The following is a 17,952-nucleotide window of genomic DNA, read 5'->3' on the forward strand; positions in this document are numbered from 1 at the left end:
ATGAGTGAGGCTAATAGTCACCCATAGATACTCTTTATCTTCTCATGTGTTCCAAATCAATTTAAAGGCATAGAATGCCTCCACGTGGACAATCAAATTGGGATCTTCACAAACTGGATTCATTGAAATCTTGCCTTGAAAAAGTCTCACTATCATCTGGATGGCATCTGCCTACATGCTCTTTGTGACACCCCGACAAGAACTTGCACAGCCTTCCAGAAAATCTCCCAAGCAACCAGCTACTTGTTTACCAGGAGGGAACGTGAGCATGCTCTGTGGACAGATAATTTGACAGGCACAGGCAAAACAAACTCAGGCTTTCCCCAAAAGCATATTTGCTCTGCAATCATCCGTCAACCCACCGAAAAGATCCACACACACAACAGCCTCTTCTTACTATTAAGCATTATACTCCATTTTAGCTACAGGGTGACAACTCTTGCCACTAAACACCGTCAGGGAGTCCTTCCTGTCCTTGAGACACTGCCCATTTTTTGCGTTCCACTGCAAAAACAAAACATAAACATTGTCTTAATGAGGTCACCTTTCACTGCTTCCTGTTTGTTTCCTTTTTTTTTTGTGTATCAGCGGGAGTTATCAACTTTCTCTTGTCATATTTAGTGAGCTTGCAGGTTTATTTGTCAAATTCCCTAATAAAATACAAAAGAGATTGACTATAACCAACGTAATCTGAAAAACCATGAGAAACAAATTGTTTGGGGTTGGAATCGCAGGTGCATTCATTTCACATTTCTTATTTCTTAAGTTCTAATGTTGTATCGATACAATGCTAAAATCATGCCAGTAGTATCGAGCAGTACTGGGAGTCCTTGAATTTGGACTAAAATCTATTCCTACCCTGGTTACATTCAATTTCCACTGTTAGAGAACCTTAAAACAAACAGTATTTATCAAATAATCAGCATTAAATGTACAGAGAGGCGAACCGAATCGTTTATACTATATATGTTTATATTTCTCTACACGGGTGCTGTAAAACCAATGAGTAACCAAGGAACCTTAAAATGTCCCAAAACACAACAAGAAAATGCACTAAAATTAACAGAAATTGACCAATGAACAAGAAGCAGACTGGAAAGTTCCCAAACACCAATAGGTATGAGGCAAGATTTACAGGAAGTGACCTGTGAGTAACCCTAAATTAAAATTATATGAACAATTCGCCTGCCATTGAGAACTATAGATATCCAATTCTATTTAACTGGAGGTGGATATTATACATACTTACATACATACACATTGGAGCTGATAAACTGCTGATGCGAGAAAGAATCTGTGGAAGCGCTCCTTCTTGCAATGAGAGTGCAGCAGCCTATTGCTTAACGAGCTTCGAGTTTAAAGTGTTCAAATTTGATAACAACACTACGCATTGAAACTCCGCTGGTAGAAAAGTTTTCAATCGTCCTATTTTGGGCTCTGATGATATCATGATGAAATACAGTGTTCCCTCGCTTATCGCGGTTAATGGGGACCGGGACCCCCCCGCAATAGCTGCATTTCCGCGAAGTAGGTGTGCCCCTTTAAAAATGCTTAAAGAAACGTATAACACGTGCGCAAAAGCACCGCAAAGCAAAAACATCATAGTAGTCCGGATGGAGGATCTTCTGCAGTTTTTTTGCACGTAAGAAACATTGTTATTGGGAGTTGTGAACATTGTTTTTTTTGGGTGGTGAAGATGCGCCTGTAAACAGCCGAGACGTCATCAATGCGATTCCTGAACTCTCACCATGTTATTGACCATTTCTTTGGCCTTTTTTTGATGCAATTACTAATTCTTATTGAATATTTTGTTTCCACCTCTTGTAAAATGATGTAATTTATAATTTTAACTTAATATCTTTAAATTTTTATTTATTTTTTCCCTGAAAAAAATTCGCGAAGCTCTGAGTCCGCGATAGCTGAAGCGCGAAGTAGCGGGGGGACACTGTACCCTATTGTCATACAGCTGAATTGAAACAAACATGGATCGAAACATCCCACTTCTGTTTCTGGTGCCGGTAGTAGAGATACAATATATACTAGATTGACTACGTAGTCAGCATGGAATAAGCACAAACAATATATATTTCTAAGTAAGTATAAGTTTACTCAGTCAAGCAAACCATTTGTCCTTATCCTGAAAGACAATGTCACGTTTTCACAATGGCTTCCGGTGAGGAGGCTGCAGCACGTGAGGCGCGCTGATATTAACGCAGGTGGGGGGGGGGGACAATGAACAAAGAAAGCAGCCAGTCTTTTCACTTCTTCAACACAAATACAACACCACGACTATCTTTGTCTCTGTTGCAAAGAGGAATTTTGTTTATTATTTCTCCAAAATGGAAACCCGAGTCCCTTTTCTCCACCCACTGGCTCTATGAGAATGAAATAAGATGACTATTTGTATTCTAGGGGGGAAAAAAGGTTAGACATTCTGTATTAAAGTAAGCCTATAGCATCATATTGTTTGTATCTATATTAATTAACAGACAAAATCATCGTCCAAAAGGTTTCATGCATTTATCAAAGGATTGGTCTTTTAAACAGAAGTGCACAATGAATGACATTAGATAAGTACATGCTGGGTCAATATTTAGGTCAGAGCCACTGTGGGCAATGCAAAATGACACACCCACCAAACCCACCCACTTGTGTTCAAATCCATCAAAGTACAGGATGTTCCAGCATGGTCTGAACATAAAGCGCATGCATGCACACAAACACACGCACACACACACACACACACACACATTCATCCGACTTGTGCTAGCATTCAGAACAGGTGTAAACACAGGATTAAATAGGAGCCATGGGTCACAGTGACAATAACACAGCATATTATTATATAGCATACTTACATACAGTGAAAAAAATAATTTGTTGTGACGTTGGCTTTGAGCTGTTATATTTTTTTAATTAAATTATGAGTTTTTATCTATTTTTTTTTTTGCTGTACAGTGCAACATTTTTCTGGTCTCCATATTCGGTTGATTTCGAACAGGAAAATTAATATCTCTCATCTCATCTCATTTTCGGAACCGCTTTATTCTCATTAGGGTCGCGGAGGTTGCCGGAGCTTGTCCCAAATGATTCCGGGCCAGAGGCGGGGGACACCCTGAATTGGTGCCCAGCCAATCACAGGGCACAAGGACAACCATGCACACTCACACCCACACATAGCTGCAATTTAGAGTGCCCATTCAGTCTACCATGCATGTGTTGGGAATGTAGGAGGAAACCGGAGTACCCGGCGGAAACCCACGCAGGCCCAGGGAGAACATGCAAACTCCACACAGACGGACATGACCTGGATGTGAACACAGGACCCCAGAGCTATGAGGCCGAAGTGCTAACCTCTCACCCTACTGGACCGTCTGGAAATTCATATGATGTATGCTCAAACATATTAAGTTACCCCTGGTGTTGGGCAATATGGCGTAAAAATAAAATCTGATTTTTTTTGCAGACAAAATTAATCTCATGTATTGGTTAAAGGGATTAAGTCATCACTGGGGTACGGCCTAAAAAAAATCTCAGATTTTTTTCCCACAATGACAATAACCAATGCAAACAATGGAACCTTAAAACAAATATTAAAAAAATTGTTAAATGTTGAATAAAGTGACATAAGCAAACTCCAAAACTTCTCTTTTAAATGAAAACTGGTTAGTATCATTTTGGCAAAAAAAAGAAGGATTTTTTTTAACCATCTCAAATACAAACAATAGAATAAATAAAATTGATTTACATACCAAACCTATAGAGACCACTCAACTATTCACTTAGAATATAAAATACTTGTTTTTTCTGCTTCTACATTCCCTCTTCCCAGCAAATATCACAACTATGAAATATGGGCATTGGGCCTCAATGTTATTGGTACACACTATCAGATATGGATCTCAAAAACGTTCACACAAAGCAGAGGAAGGGTCAACTATCTCAACTGCAGTGAGCAGAGCGTGGGCTGCATGTGTTAAGTACGGAACATCTGAACTGTTCCTATTATTTCCACACGAGCCAGGCATGGAGACTTGTTTGAAAATGTTACCCGCAGTGGATGGATGTTGGGAATTTAGCCTCAGCACACAAGGGAGTAGTAAATGTATTGAGAAAAGTGGAACGGTATGGCTCAAACTGCAATGCGGGGCTCGGGATGATGCAGGTGCAGATTCCGTCTGTGTGTCTTTGAGCGAATACTTGCTCTCTAAACACAGATAGATGCCTCGGCCTCATTTATAATTGACTTTGCCTCTGTTCTCTCTGTAATGAGGTTGTCAGGCAAGAACAGGCTGCTTTTTCGCTTGTTCGTGAGAACCTGGGAGGTGATGCCCCTCCCATTGGCTGACCTACTTTCTAACACCAAATCATCCTTCTCAAATCTTGTATACTTGATGGCATGAAAGGCGTTTAGTGTTGTCAATTCAATGGAATTTTTTTTTCCAGCATGATTTTGACATTGTTTGCAAAGGTGTGCCAGTATAGTTTGTGGCTGTCTGACTACAGCCTAAAATCATGAGACGGTTTACTCCTATTGCAGTCATTTGAGACATAATAAAAGTCAGGTAACATTTCAACATTCTCACCTAAGGTAGAAATCACCTTTCTTTCCTACAACTAGGGTTATAAGTTTTCAATATATTTTCCATACCTGTATTCCAATATAACAAAAAAAAATGGAAAACTGATTCAAGATGCACAAAAGCCCATAACCTAGCACCATAGAAAGCAATTAAGCCCTTTCCATGTTTCACAGTAATGATAAAGTTCTTTTCTTGGTGTGTTCCGTCAAACTATCAAAAAATGTCAGTCCCCCTACATCCATCCATGGGATATTTTCCATGTTTTTTTATTTGTCAATTCCACTTATTAAAGGAATTATTTTCGAAAGTGACCATCTCCCATTTATTGATTCATTCAAGTCATTCATTTTCTGAACCGCTTTATCCTCAAAAGTGTAGCAGAGGGTGCTGGAGCCTATCCCAGATAACTATTGTCACCAAGCAGGAGGCCCCTCTGAAATGATGGCTAGCCAATCACAGGGCACAAGGAGAAAGACAACCACTCACACTCATACTTAGGGGCGATTTACAGTGTCCAATCATCACATCATGGGAGGAAACTGTAGTACACAGAGAAAACTTATGCAGGCTTAAGTAGAACATGCAAACTCATCACAGGTGGACCGACCTGGATTCAAACCCTGGACCCCAGAGCCGTGAGACCTATGCACTAACCACTCATGTACCGGGTCGCCGCGCCACCCATTTAGTCCATTTTAACTAAAACAATGACAGATGGTGCGATATGACTTGCACACCTTGCTTTCACTTGTCTTATCGCGTGTGAGTCAGCAGAAGGGACAATTAGCCATGACTCACACAAATGAAAAACTATGCAGGCTTTACTTTGTTGCTAAATAGATGCAGGCGTGACAGGCTTCAATAAGACCTAATGATGAACAGCAGGAACAATTCACTTTGGCTAGTTTCCGCCAGTTGAGCTGCACCTTCATGGAAAATCCAGCCAATGTGGTTTATGAGCATAATAGGCACACCAAGCTTTCTTGAATAGGAAAGAAAGGCTAGTTAGGATGTTTAGTGCCAACATAATTTCTCCTCTTATCTCATTTTCTGAACTGCTTTATCTTCATTAGGGTCACGGGGGGTGCTTGAGCCTATCCCAGCTGATTTGAGCCAGACGTGGGGGACCCCCTGAATCAGTGGCTGGCCAATTGGAGGGCACGGGTAGACGGACAACCATTCGTGTTTACACTAATGCCTAGGGGCAATTTAGAGAGTCCAATCAGCCTACCATACATGTTTATGGAATGTGGGAGGAAACCAGAGTACATGCAAACTCCATACAAATGAACATGACCAGGATTTGAACCCACGACTCCAAAATTTTGAGGCCGATGTGCTAACCACTCCGTTTTTTTTTCTAAGATAAAAACTTTGTTAAGGGGAAACATTTTTTTTTGTAATCTTTTTTTTTCATTAAAAAAGACAGTAAGTACATTTCAACAAATATATTTCATTTTTTGTTTTGTTTATTTATTTCGACTTCTTAAAATGTTTTTTTAAATTTAAAAAATGTGTAATTTCCTATGTATCTATAATCTTCATTTGAATTTTAGCATAAAAGATTTTATTGCACAATTTCAGTAGTTATAGAGCTGCGTGAGTCTTGAAAATAGATTTTTGAAAACTCTTACTTTTTGCGTGTAAAAATGAGTGATATTGGGACTCTAATCTTCCAATTACCGTTAAAAACACATGAGAGGGAAGCCGAACGTACACATTAATAAAGTGTACCGACCAAGTTGACTCAGAGTTACAGCTACGGAGTGAAGACAAACAAAAGTTCCCGCGGTGCATCAGTTGTTACTTTACACCTCCACCACAGTGCCGAGCTTGGCAATAAATCTGCCTTCACGCACAGCAGTTAGGGCCTTGGAATTTATTACACACACACAACGATTTCTTATGTGCTCCAGGTCAGCTGCCTTAAAAAAAACATGCAAGGTTAACTAGCAGCTTATAAAAGTGCCTGTAAAACACACTTGGGCCATCAAAAACATCTTTTCAAGTTCATTTTTCTCGGTTCTCAGCACTGGAATTGAATGTTTTTCATAATGTGAGTTTTACAGAGACTAAAAATAGGCGAGCATCACAGTTTTGCTACATTGTAATCAGCCACCACAAGCTGAGTTAATTTAATGGCGAGAACTTGAAAGTATAAATTAGAAAATGCAATTTCTGACGTAATCGGGTAGGCATGATTTGTGCTGATTGGCAAACTCCTGCGGGGCACCATTGATTTTGGTGCATTCAGGGGTCATTTCCTGTTGATTTATGGGCTACATGTTGATTCTTGTTCATTTGGGGGGGCATTTGTGGGTCACTTTCCAGAATTTTGGGGCTTTCGCAGATCAATTTCTGTTGTTTTTGGTTCAATACCAGATGGCTTCCTGATTGTTTTTGGGACATTTCCGGGTAATTCCAAATGAATTGAAGTCATCAAATCAAACTATCCAATCATCTCTGCAGTAGCACTATCATGAGTTAAATGGCATGGATTGATTATGCATGCATTTATAAAAGAATTATCAACCGATCCAACTTGTACACTGCAATTAAGGTGTCACGAATAACCATCTTTTCGACAACTAATCATATATCATATGAATCGACAACTATTTGGATGATTTATCAATTGTTTGGACACCTTGTTGACCTTTAGCTATTACCAAATTATTATTCTCAATGTATATTTTCTCCAATTAACATTTACAGGTGAAATATTGGACTCAGAGACATAACGGTGAATAACGTGATTTATTATTATGCAATTATTCATTCATTCTATGAACCGCTTATCCTCACAATGGGTGAATAACATCATTCATCCAATTATTATACAATTATTCATTCATTTTATGAACTGCTTATCCGCACAAAGGTCACGGGGGGTGCTGGAGGATATCTCAGCTGAGTATAGGCACCAGGCCGGAGAGATCCTGAATCGGTGCCCACCCAATCGCAGGACACAAACAATAATTCAAGCTAACACTCATACTTTTGGGCAATTTAGAGTGTTCATCCAGTCTACCCTACATGTTTTTGGAATATGGGAGGCAAACGGAGTACCCGGAGAAAACCACTGCAAACCCGGGCAGAACACGCAACTGTGAGGCCGCTACGCCGCTATTATGCAATTAGTCGACTATTAAATTATGTTTTTGGGTTCATTCAGTTGCACAATTTTGATGTAAACGTTTGAGAAATTGAAGCTTCCACATAAGCAGGACAGACCTGTGTTATACTAGAAGAATGGATTCAACTGTGCTGTGGGATTCGACCGCTTAAATGAGGGCGAGCCAACAGCAGCCGTCCCACACCAGCTGGATGGACTCCACAATGCACCATTCAGGAAATACCCTCCAACCCCCACCAAATATGCCTGTGTCAGATATTCCAAATTCATGTTTTCTTTCTTTCTTTCCCTATATTACAATGAAAATGAGGGAATTGCCATTGGCACGTGATGGTTTACTCCTTAAAAAAACAGTGAAGACAAAGACACAATCCAAGATGTGGAACTCTGAGGACAAAACAATTTAATGTGTTTACATTGTAATAATGATGACTGATTAAAGATAGTTATGAAATATGGTCCAACAGGCACAGTGTCGTCTTGTTAGTCTGCAGTGGGACTGTCAGCCCACTTTGCATCAGGCCAGCTACTGAGGCGGAAACCGGAACATTGTGTACCACAACATATCGACAGTTGGAGCTTTTGTTCAGACTTTTGTGCTTTGGATGAACTGATGCACTGCTAACATTGGGTCGTAGGTAGGCAAAAATAAAACAAACAAAAAATCTGTTGATGTGCTCTTCTCTGCATGAGTAATGAAAATATTCATGAAAATTATATGCTGCAATAACTGGAAAATGTAGGCATCTCAACAAGCCAGAAGCTATTTGACCAAGGTATACCATAGTCATGGCTGGATTATGGCTTTAAACGAGGGGATTATTTACTTGACACTGCTGTCCTCTACTGGTTTTTTTTTGTAGAAACAACTCATGGACTACAGAGGGATAACATCTTAAAATAGGAGTGTGTGCAAGGCTACACAATTAACCTTTTCTGAATTGAATTAGAACGAACCAGAGACAGTTGATGAGTCCAGTTGCTGTAGGAGTTGAGCTTTCTTTCTCTCCATAAGGTGGATGTCTCTGGATGTTTGCCTGGATAAAAAAAAACATTCGACAGATGCTTTTTCATGAGACCCTCTGTCAAACATTAACATGGTACCATAATATATAAACCTTATAAAATCGTATGTACTTCCAGGTGGAAATAGACTAATCTCTGCTTGCTGTGTGCCCAAGATAGAGCAACTCAGAAAAACTGATGAAATGAAGTGATTTTTTGGGAAAATAAATAAAACAGCATTAAAGATTTAATCTATTTTCCTTGCTGCATCTTGGAGCCCACGCCTGCTCGCACCGAGGTCAGGCAAGTGAACCACTACCCCATCAGGCGGCCATTTTGGGGTACATTGAGGTCAAATATGAGTTTACTTTTATGGCATATTGTTTAAGAAGTCAGTTAGAAAAAGGCTGCAGCAACTCGTAGCACTGACAAGAATAAGCAATGTTGAAATGAATGAAGGGATCAGGTCATCTGTGGTCTGATACTGTTCACAAATAGGAAAACTATAATCCAAGGGTGTCCAAACTAGGGCCCATTGCTCAGTTTTTATTGTGCCACAGTTTATTCATTCATTTTCTGAACCACACAAGGGTCATGTGGGGTGCTGGAGGAAATTCCAGCTCTCTATGGGCACCTCAGTAACAGTTATAGACATCAAATCCATTTCAACAGGGAATGAAGGCTTATATTGAGCTGAGGTTTCACTACCATTGATGGTGATAGATGTTAAATCCAATTGAACTTTCCACCCAAACTGGATTGGATGTCTCACTGTTAATTAGCAGCCAATGAGTTCATACTTAAAACTGCATTTTAGAAATCAGAATTTTTTCCCTCCCTGGTTACGATCTTATGTTAAACAAATAAAAGTGGAAGGGTTAAGGTGCCCCTTTAAATGGATCATGGGAGACAAAAGTTTGGACACCCCTGGTCTTTTCTATTGGTCCTTACCCATGGATGGCTTGGGCCCTGCTGAGTTGAGAGCGAAGTTGTTTGCTGATGTCGTCAAAATGCTGCTTTTGGACCTGGGTGCAAAAAAATGTTGACCACTGAAGCACATTCTGTAACATTGAATGCTTTTTTTTGCTGTACTGTACCTTAATGTCTGTCTTTATCCGGGTGTGACTCTCCAACTCTTTACGTTTCATTTCCATCATCTCCGCTATATTTTCCATGGTCACTCTAATTTCTCCTGTCAGAGCATCAATTTCTCTCTGTAGGCAAAATCCAGATAGCTGAGTGGAACTAATGAACACCAGACACAAAAAAATAATAATGCCAATTGAAATGTGAAGTGTTTTTTTTTACCATTGTAGTCTGTACTTTGATGCCATGTGGATTCTTTAAATCTTCTTTCAGGTCCTCCTTGGCTTTTCTCATTTTCCGGACAAGTTCCCTCTTCTCGGAAACATCAATCTCGCCAACGGCATGCAAAATTGCTTGCCTGTGGCCTTCCATCTTTCTCCGATAAATGTCAAACTGAGATCGTAACATACGGGCTTTCACCTCCTCCTCAGTTATTTGGTCTAAGAGTTTTGTCTTTTCCACTATCAGAGAGGCACAGTGGTCACGTCCAGCCTGTATTTGCTGCTCATGGTGTAGCAAGTCATCCTCCATGATGACGAGATGTCCCACTTTACGTCTCAGCTTCTTCTCAGCTACATCGCTGTTCTTCTGTACATCTGACAAAGTCATCTGGCAAAAGGCTTCACATTTCAAGCACACGTAGATTTTCTTGCACGGCAAATGAATTCTCTTTTAACTAGTAACACGAATACAAATACTCAGGGAAATATAAATATCATTCATGTATCATAATTAGTGAATTCAAGTTGAACCTGTAACGATTTCAGCACTTCTTGCTCTTTTTGCAGAGTTTCAGCCATAGGGAAGACACGTATGCGTTTCTGAAGGTGAGATAACAAATAAAATCAAACTTTTTTTGACATGAAAAACATATGCATGAGAATAAAAGACAACAGGAAAATCTAATGTTGTTAAATGGCAATCACGACAGTGAGCTAATGCGGCTGGCGTTGAAAGAATAGTTTTTTAGATAATTATCAGAAGTTAATTAGCGAAATAAATCAATTTAAAACGGTTCAAATATCACGTACCTTCACCTGCGTTAGAATTTGATTTTTTTTTTCACTTGGTAGGGCACTTTTTGCCGAATAAAGATTTAGTGTAAATTGGCAGGGGTTTGAGATATGTCGGCAATGAAACCACAACTCCCAGAATGCTTTGTCACATTGTCGGCAATTTGCAAAACACTTCCGGGTTTCTTCATGTGTTGCTTTTGCAATTGAAAAATGTTGGACCTTGTCAATACCTTGTTTCTATTTTGAAACGACGCATGCCGTTTTCATGTCCGAAAATACGTCAAATGTTTTTTCGCAGATTATTGCATGGTTTTCCCCTCCTATTTTACAGCACTTTAAAAAGGCAAGAGTGGAGGTCGCTAGCAGGATTCGCTGGGGGAAAACATGCCTCCTTTGCGGTGTCACTATGCCGTCGGACGTTCAGGTGTCTCTTTCACAGTGATGCGGGGGACTTGTACGAAAACGATGCCGTTCAAAAGTATCTTCGGCATCTCGTGGAAGATCACAAAATTTTGGGCCAAAAATTGGACCGTTCCAACATGAGCGAAGCTGAGAGGAAAGCGATGGTCAAGAAGCACGCTGACCTTCAACCTTTGGCAAATGCCTTTCACAATGTAGAACGGGCGAGGGAAGAACTTGATGAAGTGCAGTTGATTTTGCGTTGTAAGTGTAAAACTAAATCTATTTTGGATTCCTTTTGTGTCCTGTTCAGTTTAACTCTACCCCAATAAAAAATGTAAATTGTGTGCATGCATCATGCAAGGTCAACTCCTTGAAAAATACGTCTTGGAGGAAAAAAAGTTTGAACACCCTCAAATTATAGAATAAGTGGGGAGCACTCTTGAGACCAAAACAAACCCAAACAGCTATACAAACTTTTTGTGACCTTTGACATTAGAACTCCAAAATTGAACCACCTCTTCTGTTTCATTTTACAAACAAATACTGCATGTTTAATATCAGTCCCCTTATTTGTCATTGACTTTGTGAAAACAAACATACGTGGATTAATTATCATAATGATATGATTCTAGCCCCGGCTGGTTCCAAGGAAGAAGCAGAGCAATTTGCCCAGTTGCTGAAAGAAGAGGAAGCTCTAATCTTTGAAAGGATTTCAAGCTTAAAAAAAGAGGTGAGCATGCAAGTCTTGAAAAGTCTTGCAAAATAGTCAGTGGTTGAGCATCTCTCTTGTTCCATCTAGTTAATCAAAGCTCTCATGCCGACGGATCCTCTGGACTCGAGTCACGTTTTACTGGAAGTTGTTTCAGGACGAACGACGGGAGGTTTGTGAGTTTTTCTTAAGCACGTATTAACTATATTAAACACTTTCAGGCTATTTATAAAAGATATTTGGGAAAACACTTGAATGCACTTTGTATGACCTTTTATAAGGAACTGAATTGGCCCTGATGTCAGGGTTTGATGGCAAATTCCCATCTTTTCAATGTGTTAATACCTTTTGAAAATATTACCATTTTTAAAGCAGGAGCCAAATGACAAAGGACACAATGTGCCGAGTCATGCCAATCTGCAAGGGTCTTATCTTGGTTTAAAAGATGAATCGCTTGGTGATTGATTGGATGCTTATTGTTCATTTAGCTATTCAACTCTAGTGTTGAAATGTGTACTGTAATGTTAAGAGATGAACCCAAGTTACAACGTGAAAGTCGTGAAACATTTAAAAAATTCTCTTGTAACTTGATTATCGCAATTTATTTTATAAGTTATAGTAATGATGGCTTTAGTTCAATTCTGTATTTTTTTTAGGTGATATATGCCAGCAATTCACCAGAGAAATGTATGACATGTATCAGGGTTTTGCCGCTTACAAGAACTGGGATTTTGAGACGTTGAACTACAGTCCCGCAGAATATGGTATGTTCATTGTGCTATTTATTAAAGATGTGATACATTTGAGCCTTGAACTTTTTGCTCATGTTTTTCTCAGGTGGTTTGCATCACGCAGCCGTGCGGATAGCCGGTGAAGATGTGCACAGACATTTGAAGCATGAGGGGGGGACACATCGGGTTCAGAGGATTCCCCAGGTGGGCCTTTCCTCCCGGATGCAGCGGATTCACACTGGAACTATGACTGTGATTGTCCTACCTCAGCCTGTTGAGGTAACATGTCAACACTCCTTAATATCAATAACACGATGACATTGATGTGGCTTTATTTCTTTGCTGTAGGTGGATGTCACCATCAACCCGAAAGAGGTGCGTGTTGACACATTCCGATCTCGAGGTGCTGGCGGTCAAAGTGTGAACACGACCGACAGCGCAGTGCGGATTGTTCACCTTCCCTCAGGTATACCATTTCATCAGTTGACTCATCAGCAACTCCTAATACATCATCAAATGACCTGAGAACTATACTGTTACCCTAAAGGTCAAATATTTTATATTTTAAAAATATAAATATATATCATATTTGTATATACTTGTCTTTTCAATCAAAATCAAAAACCTGTATTGTTATTATATACAGCTGTGTATAACAAAATTGGTGTATTGACCACGAAGGGACTCGAACCCTCAATCTTCTGATCCGAAGTCAGACGCCTTATCCATTAGGCCACGTGGCCACTTATTTTCTCTCCAGCTTAATCAAACAAAATAATGATGATCATAATACATTTATTATTTTTAATAAAAAAATAAAAGGGATGAAAATAACACCTTCTGTTCATTAATTGGTATTTATTTAGTTTTTGTTGTTAATTATTGTTAATTCCCAATGTATTTAAATGTTTATAGTGATAATACATGTATACATTTTAATAAAGAAAAACAAAAGGGATGAATATAGTACATATTCTGTTCATTAATTGTTTTTTTTGTTTTTGTTTTTATTGTTTCATTTCAATCGGGGCTGTGAGTTTGACACTTGTGCTCTAGACACTTATTTTCTGCCATTTTACAGGTATTACAGCTGAATGTCAACAGACTCGCTCTCAACTACAGAACAGAGAAACCGCTATGCGCATGCTAAAAGCCCGATTGTACCAGACCATGATGGGTAAAGTGACTGAGCAGAAGACTTTAGCGCGTAAGCAACAGGTAATTTTTATTATTTTCGTATTTATTAAAAAACACATCGTGTAGCAAATGTGTGAAAAGTCCAGAAATTTCCATTAAGATGAAGATCATTGAAAATGTATGGTACTAGTATTGCTATAAGAAAATGTACATTTATTTGGAAGTAGGACCCAATTATCTGTTAATATTTGGCAATCACTTATATTGTTAAAGAACAAAACGTGAATATTGAGCTAAATAGAACTTCTTCTAATGGAAAGTTTAAATCTTAATTCACACGCAGCTATTGTGTCCATTCACGGAAAATTGTGTCACATCAGGTGGGAACACGTTCACAGTCAGACAGGATTCGCACCTACAATTTCAGCCAAGATCGTATCACAGATCACCGGATTGGCTACATTGGCAGAGATATCAAGGTTTGATTTCGAAACAGCACTATGGATGTGACTCCGTGTCTGACATTTGTCACATGTATGAATATTCCAATCCACATCAGGAGTTCATGCGAGGAGGGGAGGCTCTCGATGATCTCATCACTGCTATACTTGAGCAAACAGAAAGGCAGGCTCTTTTGGACTTGGTGGAGAACAAAAGGAAAAGCACTCTGCCCTTATCACAAACAATGGATAATACATTTCACATGTAGGATTTATATTCACATCTATAAATTGTTTTGAATGCAACTGTGGGAATGCTTTGACAATGACAAAGCAACCCATGCTATTACTTTATTGCTGTTGAAAAATTGTCACCATTCCAATTCTGTAATGTTAAAAACACCACAGTAATGTAATCAGGCCCAAATTGTTGTTAATTCTAATTTGTCTCCAATTATAAAATGCATTGAAATTTCTCATCTTTTCACTGATAAAAACCCACAAAAATTTTTTTGTTGCCTTTAAAAAATATCATGGTGGCAATTATAATTGCAATCAACAACATACTGAAAAATACCATCAAATCATCCGTTTACGACTAAAAACCAAGAGGAAGAAACCCAGAATGGAATTAAAATACGTAGCGAGTGACCCAGAATTCCCTCCAAACTCGACAATTCACAGGATTTTATCGGCTTTTATGGAAGCCTTCCCACGCTGCTTTGCAATTTAATGTACATAAATCATTCTTCTATCATTTCCTAACGCAAAATACAAAAATAAAACAATATTGGTAAATATTAAATAAAGTTTGTGCAAAAAATGTTTTTATTTGTTTCATTTTTTCCCCACACTAATATGAAAATTGTCATTTTTATACCATTCTGTACAATCACTTGATCATTAACCTCCTGCATATGTTCAACGGCAAGAGAAAAAAATAAAGTTTAGATATAAACTGAAAATTGAAATTCCTCCAGAAACTTAAAACCAAAAATGTGACTAGTCATCATCGTCTCTCTGTCTAAAACTCCGAGATTTGCCATTTTGCGTCTTGCTTTTCTTGAATGACGTGGAGCCGCCTTCCACTCCGAGTGAGGTGATGATGCGCTCCTTGAACTTGGGTTTTGGTTCCGGCGGTAGCTCATTTGGCATAACTTCTTCCACCGGTACTATGGGCAACTGTAAGTCAACATCGGCGCTGGAGACAGAGACAAAATGAGTTACTGAAAATAATTATATTTAGCAGATGCTAAAGAACGGCTACACGTACTATGGATCTTTTTCCTCCACAATCTGTTCCCAGGCCCCATATGGGTTCAGCAATTTTGGCCTCTTAGCTTTTGGAACCGCTTCTGTTTTTTCCTTTTTACCTTTTTTTTTCATATCTAAGACCTTTTGTTTTTTCTCCTTGACATCCTCTTGAGACATATTTTTTTGATCATCCTCAGGCGTTCCTGAAGTCTCCTCTGCTTCCCTTTTCTGAAATAGTCCCAAAAAAAGAAGTTTGACTAAAGAACGAGGTGAAATGATGTATCCAAATCAACTGTTCTTACCTTTGAGGCATTTTCTGGGTCAGTGGGCGGGTGCTCAGCAACTTTTGCATTCAATTCGACCTCCTTAGAACTCTTTTCTGACTCCTCCAGCGCTTTCTCACTGCCAGATGCTAAATTGGATTCAGGGGTTTCTATGGTAGATAGGTCAATTGGGCTTTCCCATCTGGATTCTGAGAGGTGATACATTGGAATTAAAAGATGGCTAGAACAGCAGAATGGATTAAGTTAAAGTATATATTATAAAAACAAACCTCCGGTTTCTGAATGGTACCAATAAGTATATCCTTCAGGGCTAACGGCTTGCACCCAATAATTGATTGAAGCGCCCTGGAAAAAGAGAAAAACATTACTAAATCAACTTCACTTCTTGGTTGACACTGATTGCAAAAGACACCCGATCAATCCATTTTTAATGTGCCATGAAAAAAAGTCATGATGAATGTTGGCGTACATGGCCGTTTTTAATATAAATGTCTTTAGCATCCGCGTCAAGTTACAACACTTACAAATATTCACATTGAAGCAAAAATATGAAAAACCTTTTCCTGTAGTTTTGTCTGAATAAAGTCTGAGAGACCAAGAAATCCTGGAGGTTTCTCCCACTGGGACTCTGTGAGAAAAAAATAAAAGCAAGTTGGTGAATCTCAAAGATATTTTAATGATACAACCAACAATTCTATAATCTGGCCATATATCATTCAATAAACCATGTTCAATAAACCAAAATAGTGACTCCATGGAAGAAAGTTGATCAAATTCAAAATCAAGTATGAAAATCTAAAACTTTATAAAAATATAAAAATGGAGAAAATAATGTCCAAACTAATTTTAGTATTATTTACAAACAATGCCAAATAGTGTCATAACCTAAACTCATGCACATTCACTAATTTAGGGAAGGGTGGGATACCCACAATTGATTGGCTAAAATAGTACTGGATTTGATCAAATGTCTGCCCCCAAGTCTGGTGGCCATATTTATGCTTTTCCTCCAGTATTACACACCCGAAAAACGAAATCAGGTGTTTTTTTCAATTTAGTAACCTTAGCTAAGATTCTTCCCGATGGGATGCATACGTCAAAAGTGTTGCCTGTCCCTTTAAATTCCGGTGATAGGACACAAAAATAAAACATGGCATTATTCTCACCTCCAGTTACTGTATTGTAATAGTACATGTGTCCATCATTTGTCCATGATTCAACCCAGATCTGTGTTTGCTCCACCGGTGGCTTTTTTGTCTTTTGTGTTTTCTTTTGAAAATTTTTATGTGGTGGCGGCTCACAGAGTATAATCGGTGGAGGTTTAGGTTTTGGCAATGCTGGGCTTGGGACAGATTGAGCCGCTTCAATTTCAAGCCTCTTCAGGTCTTCCTCGTATGCCTTGAGTGCAGCTTCCTCCATTTGTGCAAACTGTTTTGACATGCGGTTCTCCTGTTTTGCTTTTTGGACACTCTTCTTTTTGATCTGCAGGGAGATACAAATGGCAGCTCATGAGCGTGAGAACCAAAATTTTAAAAATCTAAATGTAAGAAGATTTAAAAAGAAAGACGTACCTCTGCAATTTTGGCTGCCACATTGTCTTTGTGATTTTTGCCTCTTTCATGGAAATCAATGCTCTACAATGCAAAATATACACAGAGAACTATGAGTATCACATGAACGCTGTTCACAAATAAAATATCACAGACTTACGGGTTTATTGTCCGCAATCCAACACTTGCAGTATTGGCAGAATTTTCTCGGTTGTGACTTCCAGTAGTCAGCCCTGTAAAGAATAGGAACCTTCTTAGTGTATAGTAAATGTTGTAGCTTTACTTAAAGCTAACCACAGTATTGTAGACTATTCTGACAAAACGAAGCGGAAGGTGATTTTAACCACAAATGTCGATAATCTGAGCGTGTATACTTACATTTAAACTATTAGAGTGTGGATGCAAGGCACCAATTTATGAAGAACGATATGGATACAGTCTGGTTAAGCAGTTTTCAGAAGAAAAAAAACTATGGCCATTAGTGATGACGTCACGACGTGATAACATGCTCATGAATATGTCAAAGCGCTGTAGGTAATATGTACAAACCTGAACTAAACAAAAACATCTATAAATTATATATCAAAATTATAGATACAAATTTTATGGATAACGCATC

At 38.8% G+C, this 17,952-nt stretch overlaps 3 protein-coding genes and 1 non-coding gene across 4 annotated transcripts; 1 reads left to right on the forward strand and 3 right to left on the reverse strand.

Moving 5' to 3' along the window:
* Positions 1–8,121: 8,121 nt before the first annotated feature.
* Positions 8,122–10,445, reverse strand: ccdc122 (coiled-coil domain containing 122). The gene is made up of 4 exons (XM_077724053.1): positions 10,033–10,445; positions 9,822–9,938; positions 9,676–9,749; positions 8,122–8,756 (listed from the first exon to the last, which is right to left on the reverse strand). Exons 1-4 carry the CDS (start codon positions 10,417–10,419, stop codon positions 8,666–8,668), a joined length of 669 nt encoding a protein of 222 aa, XP_077580179.1. The 5' UTR covers positions 10,420–10,445; the 3' UTR covers positions 8,122–8,665.
* A 521-nt stretch (positions 10,446–10,966) lies between these two features.
* mtrf1 (mitochondrial translational release factor 1) lies at positions 10,967–15,116 on the forward strand. The gene is made up of 9 exons (XM_077728752.1): positions 10,967–11,489; positions 11,861–11,958; positions 12,028–12,109; positions 12,594–12,701; positions 12,775–12,947; positions 13,017–13,134; positions 13,750–13,886; positions 14,186–14,284; positions 14,365–15,116. The coding sequence occupies exons 1-9, from the start codon at positions 11,081–11,083 to the stop codon at positions 14,512–14,514; spliced, it is 1,374 nt and encodes a 457-aa protein (XP_077584878.1). The 5' UTR covers positions 10,967–11,080; the 3' UTR covers positions 14,515–15,116.
* On the reverse strand, positions 13,339–13,411 carry trnar-ucg (transfer RNA arginine (anticodon UCG)). The gene has a single exon. It is a non-coding gene; the product is annotated as a tRNA-Arg (tRNA).
* Positions 15,051–17,836, reverse strand: wbp4 (WW domain binding protein 4). Its single transcript, XM_077728765.1, has 9 exons — positions 17,712–17,836; positions 17,494–17,566; positions 17,355–17,417; positions 16,950–17,265; positions 16,341–16,411; positions 16,053–16,128; positions 15,802–15,971; positions 15,519–15,727; positions 15,051–15,446 (listed from the first exon to the last, which is right to left on the reverse strand). Coding segments are annotated over exons 1-9 (1,179 nt in total). The 5' UTR covers positions 17,714–17,836; the 3' UTR covers positions 15,051–15,247.
* Positions 17,837–17,952: the final 116 nt, after the last annotated feature.

This window comes from Stigmatopora nigra, chromosome 1 (genome assembly GCF_051989575.1).
Source record: "Stigmatopora nigra isolate UIUO_SnigA chromosome 1, RoL_Snig_1.1, whole genome shotgun sequence".
NCBI classification, from domain to species: domain Eukaryota; kingdom Metazoa; phylum Chordata; class Actinopteri; order Syngnathiformes; family Syngnathidae; genus Stigmatopora; species Stigmatopora nigra.

What these genes read in the sequence shown, in the direction of transcription:
- wbp4 (XM_077728765.1), bottom strand. An exon ending in GGATTGCGGACAATAAACCC is followed by an intron (nt 17,418 to 17,493) that starts GTAAGTCTGTGA and finishes TTTGCATTGTAG; the next exon opens with AGCATTGATTTCCATGAAAG. An exon ending in GTACCATTCAGAAACCGGAG is followed by an intron (nt 15,972 to 16,052) that starts GTTTGTTTTTAT and finishes ATCACCTCTCAG; the next exon opens with AATCCAGATGGGAAAGCCCA.
- mtrf1 (XM_077728752.1), top strand. Translation starts at nt 11,081, where the DNA reads ATGCCGTTTTCATGTCCGAAAATACGTCAAATGTTTTTTCGCAGATTA. An exon ending in AGTGCAGTTGATTTTGCGTT is followed by an intron (nt 11,490 to 11,860) that starts GTAAGTGTAAAA and finishes ATATGATTCTAG; the next exon opens with CCCCGGCTGGTTCCAAGGAA. An exon ending in ACATTGGCAGAGATATCAAG is followed by an intron (nt 14,285 to 14,364) that starts GTTTGATTTCGA and finishes AATCCACATCAG; the next exon opens with GAGTTCATGCGAGGAGGGGA.
- ccdc122 (XM_077724053.1), bottom strand. Translation starts at nt 10,419, where the DNA reads ATGACTTTGTCAGATGTACAGAAGAACAGCGATGTAGCTGAGAAGAAG. An exon ending in GGATAAAGACAGACATTAAG is followed by an intron (nt 9,750 to 9,821) that starts GTACAGTACAGC and finishes TTTTGCACCCAG; the next exon opens with GTCCAAAAGCAGCATTTTGA. An exon ending in AGGGCCCAAGCCATCCATGG is followed by an intron (nt 8,757 to 9,675) that starts GTAAGGACCAAT and finishes TTTTTTATCCAG; the next exon opens with GCAAACATCCAGAGACATCC.